General features: G+C 38.5%; 1 protein-coding gene across 10 annotated transcripts in view; it reads left to right on the forward strand.

Moving 5' to 3' along the window:
- The window catches only part of DNM3 (dynamin 3), a 575,498-nt gene that overhangs the window by 290,146 nt on the left and 261,101 nt on the right, over positions 1–24,251 (forward strand). For all 10 annotated transcript variants that reach the window (XM_058702389.1, XM_058702383.1, XM_058702380.1 and 7 more), the window contains one exon: positions 18,543–18,656. In XM_058702389.1, the coding sequence (XP_058558372.1) occupies positions 18,543–18,656 (114 nt within the window). The remainder of the gene's footprint in view (positions 1–18,542; positions 18,657–24,251) is intronic.

A 24,251-nucleotide genomic window follows, 5' to 3' on the forward strand; every position in this document is an offset into this window, starting at 1 on the left:
TCTGATCAAGACTTCTCTATAGCAAATGGTTTATTTTACATGTTCACATTTTGACATGCCCACACTGAACCCGTGACTTATTTCCTCCATAAAGATGGCTCTTTTACTCTCTCTCAGTGAACCTGCCTCCACAGGCTGTCCAGTTTCAGAAACTTAAACCTTGGGTGTCGTCCTCGACACCTTATTCTCTCCCTTGACACCTTATTCTCTTTCATCTTCCATCTCCAGTTTATCATTGTCACATTGCCTTTTCCTCCTATATATTCCTCAAATCTGCCCACTTGTCTTTATGCCCATTTCTGCCACTGTCATCAAAGTTACCATTGTCTAGAACTTAGGATTCTATCCACTTTCCTTGCCTCCTTTCTCCTCGCTCTAATCTCTTCGCCAAACCAGAGCTAGAAGGGAAATTTTCATGATGCAAATCTTATGTTGCTGCCCTACTTGAAACACTTCAAAGGCTTCCCGTTCCTCTCAGAATAAAGACCAAATCTCTTCACATAAATCACACAACCATGCATGGTCTGCCTCCTTTCCAGGCTTGTTTTGCAAGGGCCCGCTCTTGCTTTCTGTGCTGTGACCACCTGATCCCATGCTCCCACCCCAAACTCTTCAGATTTTAGTTGAAGTTTTAAAATTTTCAAGTTCATCTTCTCGCATACCCCGTGAAGGTCAGGGCTCTTAAAGTACTGAACCAATTCCTGGCAGCACCAACCACAGCTGTGATTGTACATGTGCCCGTACGAGTCTTCGCTTAGTGTCTATTCTCCCATTTGTGTATAAGCTCCATGAAGTTCAGGGACTGTGCTTATTTTTATTTTTATATTGGGGGTGGGCTTATCCTTGTATTTTCAGTGTGCTGACACATATAAATTGCTCAGTAACTTTCTATTAAATGACCCAATATTTACTAAGGTGATTTCTTTTTTTCTCTCTTAAAGAAGCTCTCTGAATTATTTTTAGTAAAATATCCCTAATTCTACTCAGACCTTGCTAATTATGAGGTATCTTTTCCTTTATGTGTGTATATTTTTGTCCTTGAATGGGAGAAATAGATGACGAGCTTAGTTCCCATTCTGTTTTGTATCATTTGGAATCTTTTCCACATGGAGGGCTCCTATTAACTTCAAAGGAGGCTCTGCACATGGAAAAAATACGCAGGAAAAAAGTGAAAAAAGTAGTGCCCTGATTTTCATCATGGTTAATGGCTTAGATCTTGTAGAGCTCTGTTTAGGTGAGTAAACTCTGAGAATAAACAGCTGATTCTTAGTGAACTCTTCAGAAATAGTAGTGCATGTTGCAGAAACAATGCATAAACAGGAAACTGAGAAAATTCAGGGATATGATGAGAAGAGAAGAAATTCTTCATGAGTAATTTTGAGAATCAAGAAGGTACAGTAGCATGCTGAGCCACAAAAGCATGAAAAATGCAGTCGTTATGTGAGCAAAGGCTGATGTTCTGGAAGTGAGACTCAGTGAGAAGAAGTTTAAGGTGCTTTAATGGGGTGAGATGAATGGGAGATTCATGGAGGCCATCCAATGGAGGCACCGTAGAAGTAGTCCTTGTAGGTTTGGGGGGTCCAGAAACAAAATGGAAAGGGGGATTGTCAAGGTTATCTTTGTGAGCTTATTTCATAAAACAATAACTTGGAGTTCAGCTTAACTTAAAAAAAGATTTTTTTTTTTTACGTGGTTAAAATTCAAACTCATGCCAGTTTTGTTAGGTAAAGGTTGGATTTTACAGAGAAACGAGAAAGTCATTATCTTTTTGGCACCTTTATCTTCATATAAAAGAGGGATTTGATACAGATATTAAATGACATTTCCTTATTTTCAATCAGTCTTATTGTACACTACTAATATGTTCTTAATCAAATCAGTTCCTTATTTAAAATAGTCAAGCTTCCTTCATCATGGTGATTTCCCATATAATATTCCAGAATTACTTCTTTTTAAGTTGTGCTATAGTTATTTCACTACTCACTTGTTTATCATCTGCCTCAGTTTTCCAACATTAAAGGGAATCTCAAGAAATTGCCTCTTTTAAGCAAGCAACATGTGATGGCAACTTGCATCTTTACAATATTTGTTTAAGTGTATTTATTTTGAGAGAGACAGAGACAGTGGAAGCGGGGAGGGGCAGAGAGAAAGAGGAAGAAAGAGAATCCCAAGCACACTTCGTGCTGCCAGCGCAGAGCCCAATGTGGGACTCGAACCCACGAAAGTGTGAGATCATGACTTGAGCCAAAATGGGGAACTGGACACTTAACTGATTGAGCCACACAGGCACCCCTGCAACTTGCATTTTTAATAGCATGAATACTGTAGGAACAAATGGAGAATATAAGAAGACTGAAGGAGGAAATAAATATAACTTTATATCTTACCACTAATTTTCAATCACAGTTAACATATGGTATATATAAGTCTTTTTTCTGTCCTTACATTAACAAATATAAATGAAATAATACACATATAATAATATTAGTAGGTACTGATCTAAGTCCTTTACATTTGTTAACTCATAATTCTCACAAAAACTGTGTTACGGTTGTTATTATAATCCCATGTTACATGTGAGGAAGTTGAGGCAGAGATTCGCACAATGTTACCTGGCCAGCAGGTGTTGGAGCCTGAAGACAATCCTGAACAGTATGACTATATAGAGTCCTGTCTCATATGAGCACTCTTTGACGAAACTATTTTCTCATGTCTTGCATTCAGTGTTTTTGCTCAGCTTATTTTTTTTTTAACCATAAGAAATCTTGAGAATTTATTAAATTCCTAAAACAATGGAGGATAGAAAAACTTCAAATATCATCTTATCTGGTTTTAATTAACACCTAGAGTAAGTGCAAAAATTATTGCTATTACTATAATTACTATATATTACTATATAGTATATATAGTATAATACTATATACTATATACTACATATACAGTACATATATATGTGTGTACTACATATACATATACTATATGTATATATATGTATATATATATTACTATTATTATTATTATTTTGTAATGTGACTAACCAGGGTTGGGTACATTCTGCAACCACAGAACAGAATGATGAAGCCATTGGTTGAAATAGGGACTGAACCTTTGACCTTGACCCTATTCCTATTTTTTTTTTTAGTATAGTCATCACACAATATTACATTGCTTTTAGGTGTACAACTTAGTGATTTGACAAGTTTATACATTATGCTACCATCTGTCCTATTACATTGTTATTACAGTATCATTGACTGTACTCCCAATGCTGCAACTTTTATCCCCAGGACTTATCCATTCCATAACTGGAAGCGTATATCTCCCATTCCCCTCCACCCATTTTGCCCAGTTCCCTCAGTTTAACATCAGATGTTTAGATCATACTCTAGTAGCCAGTTTCAATTTAGGCAAATAGGTTGTTTCCATTTGCCTGCTGTTAGAAACAACTGCCAGTCAACATCCCTGTATATGTTGTGGGTTAAAGGCTGGGGCTCTGAGATCAGACCACCAGAGAGACTTTCTTTTATGCAAACATTAAGAGGCTGAATCAAGTGGAGCAAAATAGACAATAGTGCCTAAGCTCCTATGAGGAAGGCCTGTTGGCTACAAGGAGGGGCTTGGCAGTAAAACAGGAGCCTGAGTGCAGTTTCCTCATCGGTCATATAAGGAAAATACTACCTTCCTCAAAGGATTATTCTGTGGATTAAAAGAAATAATAAGCGTGATACTTCTAGCACAGTGCCTGGCTATATTTAGTAAATGTTATTATTGTTATTATCCTGGAGTTCCAAGAAATGGAGTCAAATTGTATTCCTAATTTTGCCTCTTTTAGATACTTGTGAAATGCTGTTCTGATTTCCTAGAAAGTTAAAACCATGAAAGGAACATCCAAACATACAAATGTCACTAAACAATTTATCATAAAATATTTGATAATTTCATGTCTCAGTTTGATTATTCTTTCAGTATGCTCCACCTTATTTGCTTGTTTCACAGCTTCTTTATCCCAGTCATGAGATTAGTTCACCGGATGTGAAAATCAGTTTGTTACATTGTCAGCCCATGGTAAGACACATCTGGCATAGTCACCGTGGTCCTCATTTGTGATGATGGGGGCAGGGCACCTAGCACAGTGCCTGGGCCATCAAAGGTATTCAGTAAATACCACTTGACTGACTTATGGAGTGTCTTAGGTGAGAAAGACCTTTGAACATGGTTCCTGACTTAAACTTCCTCTTAAAACTACAAGCATAAGCCCCTTCTTTTTCTCTCTTAGGTGTGTGTTGTCTGTGGGCAGGTTAGCTCCCAAGATGAATAGGGGAGAGAATGGGAGAGAGAACAGTCCTGACTACACTTCCCTATTTGTCCTTCTAGATTAAGCAATCTGAGAAGTCACTTTACTCCTGTGTGTGTGTGTGTGGGGGGGGGGGATGGAGATGAGTGAGTAGACAACAGGAGGGCCACCCTACCCCCTACTCTGCAGTATTCTTTAGCTTTCTTCATCTTCTGTTCCATTGGGTTAAAGGGGTAGGTCAGTGGTTAATCAGGAGTGTGGCTAGCCCCCTTTGTGGGAAGAGATCAACAGTCTACTAGTCCTGCTCCTGCTTCTTGAAGCCAGTCCTCCCACACTAACCATGACTCCTTTGGCGTCCTCCAAGCACCTCTAGTGGATAGAAGGCTCTGAAATGGGTCAGAACAGTACATCAGTAAAATTCAATCCTGGACCAGTGTGTACTTAAATGTTTCTTCCTCATCTTGTTTTCTGTTTCAAATTACATCCAGTCATATTGTAGCCTATAGAGATTCTGCAGTGATCATATAGCATCTTAATGTATTATAATGTATTAACACTCAGTAATAAAACATCAACAAAATAGATATGTCCTTAATGCAAATATGAACTCGCTCCTGCTATGAAGTTGTCAGAAATTAAAGTCCACAGATTACATCACTGCAAGAGTTTGTAAATTCTAAGGGACTTGTGGAACATCAAGTTCAAGTACATCCCCAGTGCATACTCTCTGGGCTTCACACTAGGAGGGTCTTGCCCCAGTGGAGTTGGGGTTCCTCCAGAAGCTACACTCTGAGCCAGCCTCCACAAAAATGGGTTGTTCTTACTGGGCTTCTGAAGCTGAAATCATCTCTTGTGGCCCTTACTTCAGAGATAGAGCAAAGGTGGGCCATGAAAGATAATCACAGCACTAGCTCCAAATCAACCAGATTTATTAAGACAAATAGATTCCTTGGTCTAAAGCAGTTATCCCAGGCTATATTTATGTTCCTCTACCCTTTCTTTTCTTTTTGGTTTGAAACTGCTAAGTACTTCATATTTTTTATTTCAGTATCATTAACATATAGTGTTATATCAGTTTGAGATGACAATATAGTGATTCAACAACTCTACATATTATTCAGTGATAATGATTCATGATAATTATACTCTCAATCCCCATCACCTATTCCACCCATCCTCCCTGTCTGCTCTGGTAACCACCAGTTTGTTCTCTATAGTTGAGTCTTGTTGTTTTCTCCTCTCTCTATTTTTTTTATTTGTTCTTTTGTTTCTCAAATACCACAGATGAGTGAAATCATGTGATATTTGTCTTTCTCTGACTGACTTGTTTCACTTAGCATTTATCCTTCTAGATTCATCCATCTTGTTGCAAATAACAAGATTTCATTCTTTTTTATGACTGGGCAATATTTCTTTGTGTGTGTGTGTGTGTGTATAGATGAATGGATAAAGAAAATGTGGTGTATATATATATACGTATATATATATATATATATACGTATATATACGTATATTTATATACGTATATATATATATGTGTGTGTGTGTGTATATCACCACATCTTCTTTATCCATTCATCTATGAGTGGACACTTGAATTGCTTCCATATTTTGGCTATTATAAATAATGATGCTATAAACATACAGAGTGTATATCTTTTCGAATTAGTGTTTTTGTTTTAATTTGTGTTTTTGTTAGTTTTGCACCCAGTAGTGCAATTATTTGACCATACAGTAATTCTACTTTAAATTTTTTGAGGAACCTCCATACTGTCACAGTGGTTGCATGAGTTTGCATTCCTACCAACAGTGCATGAGATTTCCTTTTTCTCCACATTATCACCAACACTTGTTTCTTTAATATTTGATTTGAGCCATTCTGACAGGTGTGAAGTGTTAGCTCATTTTGGTTCTGATTTGCATTTCCCTGGTGATGAGTGATATTGAGCATCTTTGCACGTGTCTGTTGGCCATTTGAAGGTTCATGTCTTCTGCCCATTTTTAATGGGATTATTTGTGGTTTTTGGTATTGTGGTGTAAGTTCAAAATATATAATTTTGAATACTAACCTCTTATCAGATATACCATTTGCAAATATCTTCTCCCATTCAGTAGGTTGTCTTGTTTTGTTGATTGTTTCTTTTGCTGTGCAGAAGCTTTTTGATTATGGCATAGTCCCAATAGTTTATTTTTGCTTTTGTTTCCCTTGGCTTAGGAGACATACCTAGAAAAATGTTGCTATGGCTAATGTTAGAGAAATTACTACCTGTGCTATCTTCTGGGATTTTTATGGTTTCAGGTCTTACATTTTGGTCTTTAATTCATTTTTTAAATATTTATTTATTTTTGAGAGAGAGAGAGAGAGAGAGAGAGTAAACAGGGGAAAGGCAGAGAGAAAGGGAGACACAGAATCTGAAGCAGGCTCCAGGCCCTGAGCTGTCAGCGCAGAGCCTGATGCGGGGCTTGAATTTATGAACCCCGAGGTCATGACCTGGGCCTAAGTTGGAGGCTTAACTGACTGAGCCACCCAGGCACCCCGGTCTTTGAGTTTATTTTTGCATATGGTTTAAGAAAGTGGTCCAGTTTCATTCTTTTGTATGTTGCTGTCTAGTTTTCCCAACACCGTTTTTTGAAGAGACTGTCTTTTTCCAATTGGTATTCTTCCTTCTTTGTCGTAGATTAATTGACCATAAAAGTATTGGTTTATTTCTGGGCTCTCTTCTATTCCACTGATCTGTGTGTCTATTTTTGTTTCAGTACCATACTGTTTTGATTACTACTTCCTGTACCCTTTTGTAGCTGTGGCCATTGACTACAACAGACATTTAGGGGTATCGGGAAGAGAGAGGGTAGACAGAGGAAACCTTTCTGGTTTCAGCCCTACCAGGCTGTCAAACAGTTTTTTTTCTAGTTGTTTGTGAACCTATAAATTTACTGGGGGTAGATTCTCTCCCTAAGAAGTTATTCTTGCCACTGTGCACTTAGCCACCAAGGGCAAAGCCATCTGTGCATGTAGTCTGAGAAAAGGGCACTGAAACACTGCTGTCTGTTGCAGTGTTCAGGACTCCGCAGTGGTGGCAACCCTAGTCCCCAGGTCTTAGTTGAGTTCCCTCCCTCTACTGTGCAGTGTATTCAAAACCTCAGAATTTTTCCTATGCCTTTGTGTTTCCCTTCCTGCCTCTTATTACATCATTTCTTGATCTCAAAGCCCCGGCCTTGTAAGGAGACTTTCTCCTCCCTGTATAATTAATCCAGAGCAGGCTTGTGAACTTGTGCTGCCATGAAGGGTGACCCTTGAGTCTGTAAATAAGCCACACGAGTCAAGGTTAGTTCTCTACAGTTTGCCCTGACCTCAGATAAAGAATGGCATTGAGGGAAGCTCATTGAACACTTCCTACCTCCCACCTGGGGCCTGAACCTGGTAAATTAAAGCTAGAACCTCAAGAGGGCTCTGTGATACACATGGGCCTCAGCTGCCTTACAGTTTAGAAGTAGTAAATTGAATTCTCTCTCTTCAGGCCTATTAGGGCCTATATGCAGAAAGACTCTTTTCCCTAATATTGAATCCTTGCCTCAGGCACACCTGCTTAGAAAAATCTCTGCCAGCCAAATTCAAGAAGACTATATCCTGAAGATGCCTGTGCTTGCAAAGGCATGTCTCTTCCAGCCAGCTGAGCAACTGGCCTGGCCTGTGCCTTTGCTGGGCCCATGCGTTTGTGCAGCATTTACCCAGATAGGCCCTGCGGTGTATATACACTACCCTTACAGAAGCAGCTACTCCTCTGTGGGTAAAGCCTATATATAAGCTTTTATAATCTGCCAAATCAAAATATGGAGCAGTTGGTGATATGCAAACTTTTCTTAGGCTGCAACAGTTGAAAGCCAGCTGCAGAGCTGAGAAAAACTTGTATGGTTTACCATAAGCCAAGGCCAAGGTTAAAATGCCCTGCTCACAAAAGTTCAAGGCCCAAAGCCTTGGCCACATTAGAAGTTTTCCACATGTACTTTTTTTTCTCCCCATAATTTTATTCCTTGTCTGTGTATTAATTTTATGATCCATGGTGCTGGTCAGATGCTGAGGTCCGAACTCATTCCTGACATACAAGTTTTGCCATCCCTGACAAAGCCTGAGTTCTTATAGCATGGAGGGGACTGGCTAGAGTAGGAACTCTCTAGAGTAGGCTTGCCGCTAAGAGAGGGCCTGGGCTGTTCTTCTCTCCCCATTGCTGGTCTTGCAGTTGCTTTCACAGTTTCTGTGTTTGGCAAAAGGAGCTTGGGTGATATTTTACGGCAACAATTTTTTTAAATGGTTGAATTCAAGCCTTACAAATATGAACACGCCCTTTCAGCTCTGAAGGTCCCTTCTAGTCATGTAATTATGAGCCTTCTTGCTCTTATTTACTTGGACGCTCAAAACAGAATGTGATGTTCAAACACCAAGAGGCTGAAAATGGTTACTCTACTGAATGTTGGTAGATTTTTTTTTTGTAATTTTAAATTTGAATACAAAATTAACGTATCTTTCTCTATGAAAATAATCTACAATCAACCCCATTTGTCTTGTCATTCGGTTCAAATGTTATTATTTTATTTAGTCTTTGTCTTCTTTTTCTCCCATATTTTCCTTTGTCTTGTTCTTTTAATTTCCCCTCACATTCTTACCTCTTATATTCTGACCATTTTTCCTGAATGCTTGCCTTTTCCTATCTTTTTCTGCTGCTTTACCTTGATTTCATGATTTCTCTCACCCCTCAATTCTTTTGTGAAAGAGTACTTTAGGAATTGCCTTTCCTTGATTCTTATTTTGAACTGTCATTGGGAAGACAAAAAGCCCATTTGTGGAAAATATGCTTCCTTTTCCAGAAAGGGCTGGAATTGGGCCAGAGCTTCTTAAATATTTTATGACAGCAACTTAACTTGCTGACAGCATTCGGTACTGACACACTTCCATGGGTGCCTGTGAAAGGATATGGGCCATGTGCATTCACAACATGCTAGCTGTCATTCTCTCTTTTTTTTTCCTCCAAATGAGAAAGCCTATTGCAATGCAATGACTGTCATTTCATAGAATGTAGTATCTGATTATTTTTGTCAATTCTTTGCAAATTTCATTTTAACTGTGATTAGTAACTCATAATATCCATATAGCACAATTGAATATATCCACTGGACCAAATCATGTTTTCTAAGTATCCTATTTAGCTATAACATTCAGCACTTCTAGAAATAGTGGTGCATCCTTGAGAGATTAACCCAATGGTGCCAGTAGGATCAGGCCAGTTATTACTTCACATCATCTTAAATCCCCAAAACTCCATTCTTGTCTTCACTTACATGGTGTGCACATTTTTTTTTAATTTATTTATTTATTTTTTAATATATGAAATTTACTGTCAAATTGGTTTCCATACAACACCCAGTGCTCATCCCAAAAGGTGCCCTCCTCAATACCCATCACCCACCCTGCCCTCCCTCCCACCCCCCATCAACCCTCAGTTTGTTCTCAGTTTTTAACAGTCTCTTATGCTTTGGCTCTCTCCCACTCTAACCTCTTTTTTTTTTTTTTTTTTTTCCCTTCCCCTCCCCCATGGGTTTCTGTTACGTTTCTCAGGATCCACATAAGAGTGAAACCATATGGTATCTGTCTTTCTCTGTATGGCTTATTTCACTTAGCATCACACTCTCCAGTTCCATCCACGTTGCTACAAAAGGCCATATTTCATTCTTTCTCATTGCCACGTAGTATTCCATTGTGTATATAAACCACAATTTCTTTATCCATTCATCAGTTGATGGACATTTAGGCTCTTTCCATAATTTGGCGATTGTTGAGAGTGCTGCTATAAACATTGGGGTACAAGGGTGTGCACATTTTTTAAACCTCCTTAGCACCTCCAGTCTCTTCATCTTTCCATTTTCTACCTTTCTATTAGGCCCCTCCTGGTCTCATTTCTCTGCCTGGCCTGGATTGAATGGATGATCACCTGAAGTAGTCCTTTGCCCCAAATCTTCAACATCTTTACACCCATGTACTTAGATCACGTGGACCTAGAAATTCAGAACGCTAGATCAATTTCCATTTATCTTCTCTTTTTCTACTTCTAGTGTGTAGAGCACTGCTGGCGACGATAATACAACTATGCACATTGTATCCCTGCAATCTATGGCCTTCATTCTCAGCTTTCCACCATTTGTTTTAAAGAATTTATTTTTTTATTTTTATTTTTAAAATTTTTAATGTTTATTTATTTATTTTTTATTTTAATTTTTTTTAAGTTTATTTATTCTGAGAGTGAGAGTGAGTGGGATACGGGTGCAGAGAGAGAGAGAGAGAGAGGAGAGAGCGAGGATCCCAAGTAGGCTCTGCACTGTCAGTGCAGAGCCTGATGTGGGGCCCAAACTCACAAACCATGAGACCACAGCTTGAGCCAAAATCAAGAGTCGGATGCCTAATTGGCTGAGCCACCCAGGCGCCCCAAGAATTTGTGTTTTTAGAGAACTTTTAGGTTTACAACAAAATGGAGTCAAGGTACAAAGATTCTTCATACACCCTCTGCCTCCACGTATTCGTAGCCTCCCCTATTACCATATAACTCATCAGATTTTTTTTTTTAACCAGGGATGAATGTACATCCTCATGCAACATACATAGTTACCTTAGGGTTCACTCTCAGAGTTGTACATTGTATGGGTTTGGAAAAAGGTATAATGATATATATATCCTTCATTATAATAGCACACAAATTCGTTTTAACCCTAAAAATCCTCTGTGCTCTGCCTATTCATCACTTCCCCCACCCTTACCCTCATCCCTGACAATAGCTGATTTTTTTTAATTGTCTCCATAGTTTTGCCTTTTCTAGAATATTCCATTGTTGAAATCATATACTCTATAGCCTTTTAATTTATTTTATTATTTTATTTTTTTAACATGTTTTTTTTTAATATGAAATTTGTTGTCAAATTGGTTTCCACTCAACACCCAGTGCTGATCCCAACAGGTGCCCTCCTCAGTGCCCATCACCCACTTTCCCCTCCCTCCCACCCCCCATCAACCCTCAGTTTATTCTCAGTCTTTAAGAGTCTCTTATGGTTTGGCTCCCCCCTCTCTAACTTTTTTTTTCCTTCCCCCTTACCCTGCCATGGTCTTCTGTTAAGTTTCTCAGGATCCACATAAGAGTAAAAACATACGGTATCTGTCTTTCTCTGGATGACTTATTTCACTTAGCATAACACTCCCCACTTCCATCCATGTTGCTACAAAAGGCCAGATTTCATTCTTTCTCATTGCCACATAGTATTCCATTGTGTATATAAACCACAATTTCTTTATCCATTCATCAGTTGATGGACATTTAGGCTCTTTCCATAATTTGGCTGTTGTTGAAAGTGCTGCTATAAACATTGGGATACAAGTGCCCCCATGCATCAGCACTCCTGTATCCCTTGGGAAAATTCCTACCAGTGTCTATAGCTTTTTTAGATTGGCTTATTTTACCTAGTAAAACGCATCTCGATTTCCTTTATGTCTTTTCATGGCATGATAGCTCATTCTTTTTAGTGCTGAATAAAAGTCCACGATCTAGATGTACCATGGTGTGTTTATCCACTCATCTACTGAAGGACATCTCAATTACTTCCAAATTTTGGCAATTACGAACAAAGCTGCTATAAACATGCATGTGTGTCCATAAGTTTTTAACTCCTTTTGGTGAATACTAAGGATCACGATTTCTGGATCACATGGTAAGAATATATTTAGTTTCATAAGAGACTGCCAAACTGTCTTCCAAAGTGGCTGTACCATTTTGCATTCCTGCCAGCAAAGGTATGGGAATTCCTGGTGTTCCACATCCTGCATTTGTGGTTGTTAGTTTTCTGGATTTGGGGCATTTTTATTAGGTGTGTAGTGGTATCTCATTGTTTGAATTTGCATTTCCCTGATGGCATACGATATGGAGGATCTTTCTGTATGCTTATTTGCCATTTGTATGAGGCATCTGTTAAAGTCTTTGGCCCATTTTTTAATCAGGTTGTGTGTTTTCTTATTATTGAGCTTTAATATTTGAGTTTTGTATATTTTAGATAACTGTCCTTTATCACACAGGTTTCTTGCAAATATTTTCTCCCAATCCGTGACTTGCCTTCTAATTCTCTTGAAATTGTCTTTTGCAGAGCAGATGTTTTTTAATTTTAATGATTCCAGCTTATCAGGTATTTACTTCATGGGTTATGTCTTTGGTGCTGTATCTAGAAAGGCATCACTATACCCAAAATCATCTAGATTTTTTCTCCTATGTTATCTTTTATGAGTTCTGTAGTGCTGTGTTTTGTCAGCCATATTTTACTAACTCTTGTTATGTTCACTCTCTTTCAATTACTGAGGAATTGTTTCATGCTCTCATTAAGCCTTCTTTCCAACTTCTCACCCTCACTCTCCTGCAGATAATTTAGTCTCTGCTCTTATCAAGAGAAATGGGAAGATCAAATATAACCTTCCCAAACTTTCTACTCTTTTCCTTACAAAGGACACACATCTGCCCTTACTCTCCCAGCCTCTCCAGGTTCACAAGATGAGGTAGTCCCATTTCTGTTCAAGGACAGTCCCTTTCTGTACTCTTTATGCTTCATTCCTCTTCTTTATCTTTATATTATTTTTTTTATATCACCAATCTCTTATTCTGTACTGTTATTTCTCTTCAACCAATAAATATGCTCAGTACTTGACTATCCTTAAAAAAAAAAAAAAAAGAATCCAAAACAACAATAAAATAGCAGCAGCAGCAACAATGCCACCACCTCCTTTGCTCCTGTGTCTGATTTTAACTGTCTTTCATCCTCCTCTGGACAGAGCTCTTTTCAATTATTGTCTCCATTTTTTACTTCCCATTCACCTTTCAATCCAATGAACTCTGATTTATCCTGTCACAGCACTGCAACTGGCATGGCTGAAGACACTATGATGTCTGCATTGCACTTTACACATCCCTGTCTGTGTTGAATTTGACACTTCCAACTACACTGTCCTTGAAGTTCTCCTTGCCTTTGGCCTCCATGACCTTATTGCTATTATTTCTCTGACATTCCTTTTCAGCCTCTTTTCTGACCTCTTCTTAAATGTTGGTATTTCTCCAGGATTCCACTGTGAGCCACTGCTATTTCACTCAAAGTTTTAACTGACATATCTATATCTATCTATATCTGCCTATATCTATATCATCTATCTATGTCTATATCTATATATCTGTATTTATATCCAGATGTAGGACTTGCAAGTCTTCATTTCTAGTCCTAACATTGCCATTTTGCTTCAGAGGTCGGGTCCCTTCTATGTGTGTTTTCTAGAGGTACGTCAAATATACAAAAAATATGACCTTGGCTGAATTTATCCTCAACTCCTCTACTTTCCAACACTTGGTTCTTCTCCTCTGTTCCTTATAGGTTGGTAGCCCCAAGAGTTTCAAAATCATTTTAGAACAGCACAACATCCAATAAAAATATAATGTAAACCACATATGTAATTTAAACTTTTCTGACAGCCACATTAAAAAATAAAATGAGGGGTGCTTGGGTGGCTAAGTCAGTTAAGTGTCTAACTTCAGCTCAGGTCATGATCTCATGGTTCATGAGTTGGAAGCCCGTGCCAGTCTCTGTGCTGACAGCTCAGAGCCTGGAGCCTGCCTCAGATTCTGTGTCTCCTTCTCTCTCTGCCCCTCCCCAACTCACGCCGTGTGTCTATCTCTCAAAAAATGATAAACATTGAAAAAACTTTTTAAAATAAACTGAAAGTGGAATGAATACTAAAAACCAATTTTGTTTAACCTAATGTATTCAACATAATATTATTTCAATATATGATAAATCTTAAAACAGTTACGAGGTTTTTGTTTTTGTTTTTGTTTTTGATACTAAGTTCTCAAAATCTAGGTTGCATTTTACACTTCTTGAACACCTGAATTGAAACTAGTCACTAGGGAGGGCCCAATGACCATGTGTGGCTACTGTAAAGTACAGTTCTAGAGTCTTTACATTCACTAATCTCTCTCTCATCTAGTTATAATTCCTGTTGATTTTATTTCATGGGTATTTCACCAGTAAGTTTATTTATTTTCATCCTTACTACATCATGGCTTTAGTTCACACCTTGGTCATTTCTCATTTGAGTTATTGCAATAGCTTACATAATCTAGTTTCTCTGTCTTGGAGAGAGTGCACATCCACTAGAATGAAGGAGGATATAGTAGAATAACTCCTTATATGTACTTTTATCTATAAAACTAGAAAGCAATTCGGACCTATTAATATTTAATATACATATTGATGCCAGCACCCTTGCTCTGTATTTTTGAGAAGTAATAATAAAATGGAAATGTAAGACATAAAGTACATTTTCTCCACAAAATAAAAAACTTTTAGTATGGTTGATTTTATCTTCATGCAGACTTTCAAATTTCTCTGTATATTTCTATATGATGTACATAATTTATTAATACAATGGTTACATATAATTTAAAAATAAATTTATATATGTACTTGAAATTTATTTTAGTACTGCCAGGAGGAGTGAGATCAGTAAAATTTAGAGTCTCATGGAACTGGATCCACTCTGACTTTACCCTACCTGCCTCCCCGACCTCAACTTCTTCATCCCCACCACACATTTTCTGTATTAAGTGGCTCTTTCATATTTTGTTCCTGTTTGTTCTTTTTTTTTTTTTTTTTTTTTCAACGTTTTTAATTTATTTTTGGGACAGAGAGAGACTGAGCATGAACGGGGGAGGGGCAGAGAGAGAGGGAGACACAGAATCGGAAACAGGCTCCAGGCTCTGAGCCATCAGCCCAGAGCCTGACGCGGGGCTCGAACTCACGGACCGCGAGATCGTGACCTGGCTGAAGTCGGACGCTTAACCGACTGCGCCACCCAGGCGCCCCTGTTCCTGTTTGTTCTTCATACAGATAAACAAATCCAGTAAAACCTTGGTTTGTGAGTATAATTCATTCTGGAAACATGCTTGTAATCCAAAGCGCTTATGTATCAAAGCGAATTTCCCCATAAGAAATAATGGAAATCCAGGTAATTCGTTTCACAACCCAAAAGTATTTACATAAAAATTATTACAATACCATAATATAATACAAAATAATAAAGAAAATACAAAATGTAAAGAAAAATAAACAAGTTAACCTGTGCTTACCTTTGAAAACCTTCTTGGCTGGTGTGAGGGAGACAAGAGAGAGGAGGGTTATTGTGTAGGACAACTTTCACTATCACTAACAGATCAGTGCTATCTGTTGGTTCAATGGAGTCTTTTTCTTTTCGTGCAGCTTTAACAAGGAGCCTATCCAATGACACTTGCTCTTGCCTCCTTTAGAGGATTTCACGGAAATGTGACATTGCATTGTCATTAAACGGGTTCATCGCTCGCACTGCTCCAACTTTATTTGGGTGGTGCTTTTCTACAAAATTTTGCACCGTTCCCCACATTTTACACATCTCCCTAATCTCATTTGAAGTGAGGGATTCCTCCATCTTTTTCTCCTCTTCCTCTGCAGACGAGATGCAGATGTAGACTTCTTATAAAATCTTGCAATTTTAGCCACTCACACACCTCATTTGTACTGCTCAATGATTTCCTTAACTTCCACTGTAATCATCTTCTTACCGCCTTTCTTTTCCACCTTTTCCTGCATGGAGGCCATTGCATACGTTTGCATGGATGTTGACTACAGTACAGTATTAATAAACTCTTGTCATATATTGTATTTAATGTAACTGGCAATAAGGCAGCAGAGGAAAGGGTCTATGTCTGCAGGCAACCTGACCTAGAATGAAGCAAAGTACCCCTAAGCTTACTCTTGTATGGAAAAGCAAAGGACCTTCTATAGGTCCTTTGAAGTGACAAAAAATACACTAGTGCCAATTGTGGGCACCTTCTAATGTTCTGAAAAATCACTGATTTCTGCCAAACACCATGGCCTGAGACCGAGCATCTGAGCATGGGAGACGATCACCCACAATTCCACAACAAGAAAGAGAGAGAAGCAGCGTTGGCTCAGTTATGATCATGTGACATTCAGCATCACGTACTACTTGTATTGCAAGACACTGCTCTTTATCAAGTTAAAATTTATTAGAAATGTTTGCTCATCTTGCAGAATACTTGCTGGACAAGTTACTTGCAATCCAAGGTTTTACTGTACTCCCTGACCTGGCATTCTGTTTCTCTTCCAGGCTCTTCTGAGATACCATTTCTTCAAAGAAAGCCTATGACAACTTCCTAAATTGTGTCAAGTGCCCCTTCCCTTGCTTGACATACATTTCTTATTATACTATTAGATTGAAATTAAATCTTTATGGATCTGCCTTCTCTACTAAGCTGTAAGATTCGTGAGGCAAGGATTGTGGCATCATCATATTTTTTCATCTTGACATATGATAGGTTCTTTAGAAATGTTCACTGAACTACTTTCATGCCTTTCCTTGTTGGTTCCAGCCTGTCCTACCAGGAGTGAAATAGCAATTTGCTCATTGCAATTTATGGAGTAACTGAAAGACTTCCATTCTATCCAAAGATGCACGAAAACATACTTTCATTTTAGTCCTGCGATTAGTATGCTATTTGTAAGAACCTCATAGGGTCGATAACACTGTTAGTGTGAAATAATTTGACCACTTGCTTCTTACTAGAAATTAGATGAGATTACTTGCTGTAGGAGAGTGAAGTTTTGACTGTAGGTGTACAAGCAGTGGCCATCAAACTTCACTATGAATAATAGTCACCGTGGACACATGTTTAAGTGTAGACTTCTGGGGTTTCATATGTACATATTCTGATTCATTTGGACTGGGGATGGCCCAAGAATCTGTGTTTTAAAAAAGCATCCCGATGGTTATAATATAGTCGGTAGAAACCATACTTTGAGAAGTATTGTTTCCTTCTTTCTGAAGTAGAGAGTAAGAGGCAGGAGTAATTTTGAACAATTGAGAGAACTGCCTTAGTCAGAGATGGAGTGAGGTTCTGTGTAGAGGTTTACAGAAGTTACAGAGCATTAGAAAGGAGAATGGACACCTGGGAAAGCTGAAGCAGGGAATCAAGGGTGGCAAGGACTGAGGGTGTGGAGAGAGTCTTGAAGATCAAGAATAACAACTTTGGCTTATTTCACAATTTTCCCTAGGATTGGCTTTTCTTCTTTAGCAAGAAAACTTATTATCAGTAATTTTAAAAAATCTATTCAGGTAATTCATCTTCATTTAGGAACTGGCACTCAGTAGTCATTAAATAAGTAAATTTTTTGCTATTTCAGGGTCTCTAGGATATTGATTAATTTAGGTATAGGATGATTATTGGTATTTAGAACAGTGTCATGTAACTCCATACAGTATTTCATTTTTGGTTCTATGACAACAAAAACTATCTGGCAGAGGGGAGATGGTTATCTGTGCCCTGTGAAAAAGCAGAATTTAACTTTGCAACTCTGAGAAAAAGTTAGATTTTCACTTAAAAGCCATTTATAAATAATTTCTATCCGAGCTATAATCTAAGTTATTAATATGTTTTAAAATTTAAAAGCTGTTTATAGATTTTTATGAGGATGCTACATGCTTTTTAGCATGACAAATAACAACCAGAAGTAGATGGATAAATCTAGGCCATTAAGAAGCTCCAAACTTTTAGTTTTTGCTTATTGTTTCAGCTTTCTTGAACCTCATTCAGTTTTATTTAGAGTGAACTGTTAACAAGGAACTAATTGGTTGACTTGAGTTTCTTCTTTTTACCATTTGGTGGCCAGTCTCTGGTGAAAATCCTAATGAGATGCAAACCAGACAAACAAATGGACCAGTGGACTGGGAGGGGGGAGAGAGGCAGTGGGCCTGGAGAGTTTATTATTGTTCACCCAATCAACTAAATATGTTTTAATTATAGCAGCAATGCCATAAATAGGCTGAGCACAAGCCTATTAGTCTGCCTCATTCAATTCTTTTCTGTTTCAGTTGCTTTGCTTCCACCATCCATATAAGTCTGCAATTTCAGTTTTGTCCATTTGATGGGAGAGATTTCCCTCTGGTTATCTGTAGTTTGGGAAGATAAATTGTCTTAAATAGCTCAATAGAGGGTGAGCTTTGGGGAAACAATGTTGTTCTTAGTGCAATTTATATCTTGTTTTTAACTCCACTTAGTACAAGACCTATGCTCTCCATTGGTTCACATTAAATTCAACATCTCTGCCAATCTGTGCTGTCTTGTAGGTGATTCGTAAGGGATGGTTAACCATCAGCAACATTGGCATCATGAAAGGAGGCTCTAAGGGATACTGGTTCGTCCTTACTGCTGAAAGCTTGTCCTGGTACAAAGATGACGAGGTAAGTCACAGAGAATCACAATTATTTTATTAAAGTGTTTCCAATTTCCAATTAATTGATATTATTGTGATGTACAGTTCCAAGACATGAGTGATTCTCTTTCAGTAAGACATAGCTTGGGGTGTTTGAAGAAGCATTGTTTTTTCTTCATAGATTCTTAATTTATAATATTCCCCTCAAATTTCTTTTATTGCTCTGGTATAGTCACATGTTTGCTAACCCGAAGAAATGGAGTTAGGGGTCAGTAGTTGGAAATTTCCTTCTTTGTAATAATGATGAGATACTGATACAGGGACAATTTTCATTAAATAATGTATTGAAAAAACCCAGGGATATAGAGCATCTTAAGAATGAAATTAATAGCACTGATGCAGAGTTAATAAAGAATTTTGGAATTGTTGGCTGTGACATCTGTTTCAAATGGCAGGCTTTTGAAAATGTCCAAACCAATAGTCTTCAAGCAAGCCCCAGGTAATTGTTTATATGAATTTTGTTGTTTGAAAATTTGATCTATGTAAAAGCCTGAATTATGATAATTATGTTCTCTGGCTCATGTTAGATGTTAATCATTTTGGCCCTGTGACTTACTACTCATTTTAATCTGGTAGCTTTAAAAGTGCAAAAAGTCCTATCAATCTTGTGGACCCATTAGAGTGCTATCAAGTGATACTGCTAAATTTGGGAGGTCATGGATGAAATTAAACTATGTTTTGGAAATTTTAAGAGCTCTGGACTGACCTGAGCTATTTTTGGTGCTTATAATGCAGTCCACAAACATTAGATAAGAATACTTTGTGATTTAGAAAGCTATTTACAGGTAAGATTGCCTCAATTTTGTTTGGCTGTAAAGGGCATGTATTTCAGAGTTAAAAGTCCTTCCAATCCTGGCTTGATATTCTTTTTGAAAGTCCTACAAGGTGCCTTTGTCAGTTGTTAGAGTTCAAGTTTCATGTCTTACATAGTTCTTTCTGCTTCCTAAGTACTTTGTGAACAATAGTATATTAATCAGATGATCAGTTGATGGCCACTAAGTTTTCTTCAGTAAGGGAAATAGAATATTATAGAAATGTACAGAAACAATTTTACACAAAAGCTTTACAATATTTTTTTTATGTCATATATTTCACTTACTTCAGTCAAACATGGAGTGGTTGTTGTAAGAGTCTGAGAATTAGCAATGGTTTCTTTCCTTTGCTGGCTGCTCAGATAGCCCTGTCATTCCGTGGGAAGCTCCAGTCTTCAAAGACCACAGCTTCGGGAGCTCTGAGATGCCTGTCTAGATAGAAAAATCAGTAAATAGAGTGTCTTCTTCTTTTGTGTTCATTTGTCTTAAGAGATCTTCTCTTAGATACATTTTGTTTCCAAGGACTTAGAGGATTATTTATGTACATTTAAATTCATAAGCAAAATTTAAAAGCAAAAGATTTTGCTGAGGATTCATAATAATAGCTGGTGTTTTTTTATAGGTTAAAACACCTATATATGGTCCTATATGGACTCATTCAGTCCACATTGTAACCCTAAGGATAAGTGCTGTTGTTATCCCCATTTTTCAGAGAAAAGTAAACAAACAAAAAAACCCCCCCAACTATTCAAAAAGTCCTTTCTGTAGGACTCAGTTTCCCTTATTGCAGAATACTTGGTGTTTGTGAGCATAACTAATTTCCCAAGGTCACATAGCTAGTTGGTGGCAAAGCAGAAATTCAAACTCAGGCTATCTGGCTTCTGAGCTCATGTCTTCAATCACAAGTGTATGCAAGAATCCCAGAGATGCTGCAGTTGTCCAAGTCAACCTTATCCCACAGAGGTTTTATTTAGACAAGTTCCAGGCATATTGGCATTGACCTTTTTGTGGGTGTTAGTATGAGGGGCTCTGAAGATAATAGGAGTAGCTACTGTTATTGGAATATGGCTTTGGGGTTCTCTTGTCTGGCTATGTGGGCACTGAAACAAGGCCATTGGAAGGCATGTGATGCCCCCTGTAGGGAAGAAGAATCTTTGAGAGCTTTGTAAGTTAATGATCAGTAGTCATCCCTTCCATTCCTCTAGAAACTCAAGATAACTTTTTACAAAATCTCTACTGCTGAAGCTCCCTCATGAGCATTTGCTTACAACAAATAGAAAATACATGTGTACAATTATAATACTAACTGAGTGCTGGAGACATTTTATGAAAGGTATATGTTGGAGGGTATTTGGGCATGGGGCGGTGGGATGGGAATGACTCTTGAAATATGATGGAGTGATCTGGATGAAGAAAGTTTAGGAAAGGGTTGTTTTCTTAGTTTAGTCGATTGCAAAAAAGAGAAAATGACAAAGTTGCTGCTTTGTGGAATGAACAAATAGACTAATAATGCAATGGTAAGTGCTCTGAAGAAAATAAAATGGGGTAGTGAGCTAGAAAGTGATGGGGGAGGAAGTAACATCGAATTAGAGACTGGGATGATGAGCTGTGTAGAAGATTTTATCGAAGAAAATTCCAGCAAGAGGGCATCATAAGTAAACCCCCACCCCACCCCAGGGTGGCAGCCAGCAGGAATACTGTGGCTGGAATGTGATAGCATGGGAGAGAGAGGTAGGAAATAGAATCAGAGGTACCAGTGGGTGGGGTCTTATCAGACCCCATGCACTAATTTGGATTAAGAAAAATTTTTAATGTTTATTTATTTTTGAGAGAGAGAGAGAGAGAGAGGGAGGGAGGGAGACAGGGCATGAGCAGAGGAGGGGCAGAGAGACAGGGAGACACAGAATCCGAAGCAGGCTCCAGGCTCTGAGCTGTTAGCACAGAACCTGACGTGGGGTTCGAATCCATGAACCACGAGATCATGACCTGAGCCTAAGTCGGATACTTAACTGAATGAGCCACCCAGGAACCCCCTAATTTGGATTTTATTTCAAGGATAATTGAAAACTATTGGCTTGTTCCAACAGGATGTAACATAATTGGATTTATGTTTTAGAAAGACCACTCTGGCTGCTGGGTTGGGCATGATGCGTGGGATGGAATGTGTATGTGGAAGGAGGGGAGTGGTAAGAATGGAAGACGGGAGACCAGCTAGCTAGGAGACTGTAGCAATGGTCCAGGTAAGAGAAGATGGTGGCTTATACTGGGTGGCTTGAGAAGAGCTCTTGAATTCAGGGTGGCAAATTGATGGGCCACATACTGCAGCCATTAGCTGCTGTTACTCATTAGAACTCTGCTCCAGAAACAACATAACATGTTTTCAAAATATTAATGCCTGACTCACAAATGGCCTCTATCTTTCAATTGTTTGTGTCAGTGGGGCAGAGCGTTTTTCCACTGGAGCCATCCTCATTCATCCCCACCTCACCGTTCCTTGACCATCACCACTGTCATCCTCTACTCTGCTTTATTTCTCTTGCGAGAGTTTCCTGCCATTGCAGACCACCTTTGAGCTTGCTGTCAGGGTTAAAGGGAGAGTACGGCACTGTTCCTTGATTTCTGCTTGTATTCAACAAATAGTTATTAGTGTCAGCTGGAAGCAGAAGCTGGAAGGGAGGGTGTGGGGAAAGGAGGCCAAGAAGAAACATCAGGAGGGTTGGGCTTAGAAGTAGTGACGAGTCTCTGGCCTCTTGACTTTGTACCGTCTTTTAGCAGCAGTGTTTTAAATGACACTTAGATTCCAAAGAAGTCTTACTGCCATCCTTCAAATTTAACATGATTCTTTGGGCAACCTCGAAAACCCCAATTTAGAATATTGCTTTGTGAAAATAAGCCTAAATTCTAACTCAACTTTTGGAGTCAATTTGTTGGTAAATTAAATGCTCGTTCTTTATTCCCGTGGTATCCCTCTATACCCACATCAGCCTCTGCATACTTGTAAATCCTGTTATATGACAATTTATCTTTCTTAGTCAAGCAAATGTGACACAGTAAATATCATTAAGTTAGTTATAGATTCATTCATTTATTCAATGACAAATTTACATTCAAATTTTCATAGAGGATTATCATTGTTTTTTCTGTGTTCTGCCATCTTCCTACTTTCTTGTGTAATTAGACTGGTATGTTTGCATTCTATCTAATTGGCTGTTGAACAAATAGCATATTATGCCATATGCTATAGGTATGATTTTATTTAAGTCATGACAAGTTTGTAATGCTATAAATGACTTATGAAATACATTTGAGATGAAGAAAAATGACTCAAACTTTTTCCAGGATCCCATTAATTGAACAAAAGACCCTATAGACTGTATGCTTGGTACAACAAAAGCAGTGAGGTTTGAAGGACATGGATTTGCAATGGCTAATGCCAGTGTTGGAACAAGTCCGTCTTCTCTGGGCCTCTGCTTTTCTTTTCACTTGTTGCATGGGGACCTTTGCCGAGCAAACCACCTGAAAGAGATTTTCTAGGGTTCTAAGAAATCATTTATTAATACATACTTTTATAAACTTTTAGCTATCACATTTATATATTTATGCTTGCCATTGCAAGTAACAACGGTGCCCTCCCCTGTAAAGCCATTCTTTGACTCACGTGTCTTCTAATTTCCAATTTTTTTGTCATTTCATATTGTGAGATAGGATGTATAATATTGGGTTTTGTTGTTGTTGTGTGTATGTATGTATGCATGCATGTATTTATTTATTTTAGCAGAGAATGGTAAGGTTTGGATTCTTAGAGGGAACTCATATCCCATTTCTTCAGTGAGACTTGGTATACTGCCTGCCCCCTAGCTTATGGGTTCTCTTACACCTCAGCCAAGAATTGGAGCTGATGATACAAAACCATGTGATTTCCTATCCAAGCTGGCAGAGGCAATAGCATAATGACCCTGTGTAATAATTTTAAGCTAGAGTTGGCATGACTGTAATGGTAAGTCCCCAGTATTTTTCTTACTTTCTTCCTATGCTGAACAGATTTATTCACCCTACCCTTGAATTTTAGATGGATCACGAACGCTCTCAAGCATCTGTGGACTGCACTTTTTGAACCATTACTCTATATTATAATAATGTTATTTGCAATGTTACTGATAGGTGAGCTTAACAGAGGGGTTTCCACCTGTGTCCCAGACAGTGTTTTTTCCCACATGTTACCTTCAAAGAGTCTTTACAATACAATGTGGTTATAGTAGGCACGATTAATCTATGTATATGACTGTATGTTATCCTCTAACATTACTCTAAGATTGGGGCTTTCTGTAACACAAAAAGAAATAAACCATCTTCATACAGGGTTAGACAGTTTATAACTGATCACCAAGGGGATTTGCTCAAACCTGGCTGTCCTTCTAGATCATGTTCTAAAAGGACAGTACCCTAGATTTGGAAGTTTCTGATACAGGTGGTCCTGAGCTCTTTTCTAGGGGGCTCATAGGCCTTTTCCTGGTTTCATCCTCCCCAGGGCATTCTGCCAATGTGTGTAACACATCAAGAAAGATCTGTTTGGGGCGCCTGGGTGGTGCAGTCGGTTAAGCGTCCGACTTCAGCCAGGTCACAATCTCGCGGTCCGTGAGTTCGAGCCCCGCGTCAGGCTCTGGGCTGATGGCTCGGAGCCTGGAGCCTGTTTCCGATTCTGTGTCTCCCTCTCTCTCTGCCCCTCCCCCGTTCATGCTCTGTCTCTCTCT

The sequence above is a fragment of the Neofelis nebulosa genome, chromosome 15, assembly GCF_028018385.1.
Source record: "Neofelis nebulosa isolate mNeoNeb1 chromosome 15, mNeoNeb1.pri, whole genome shotgun sequence".
Taxonomy (NCBI): Eukaryota; Metazoa; Chordata; class Mammalia; order Carnivora; family Felidae; genus Neofelis; species Neofelis nebulosa.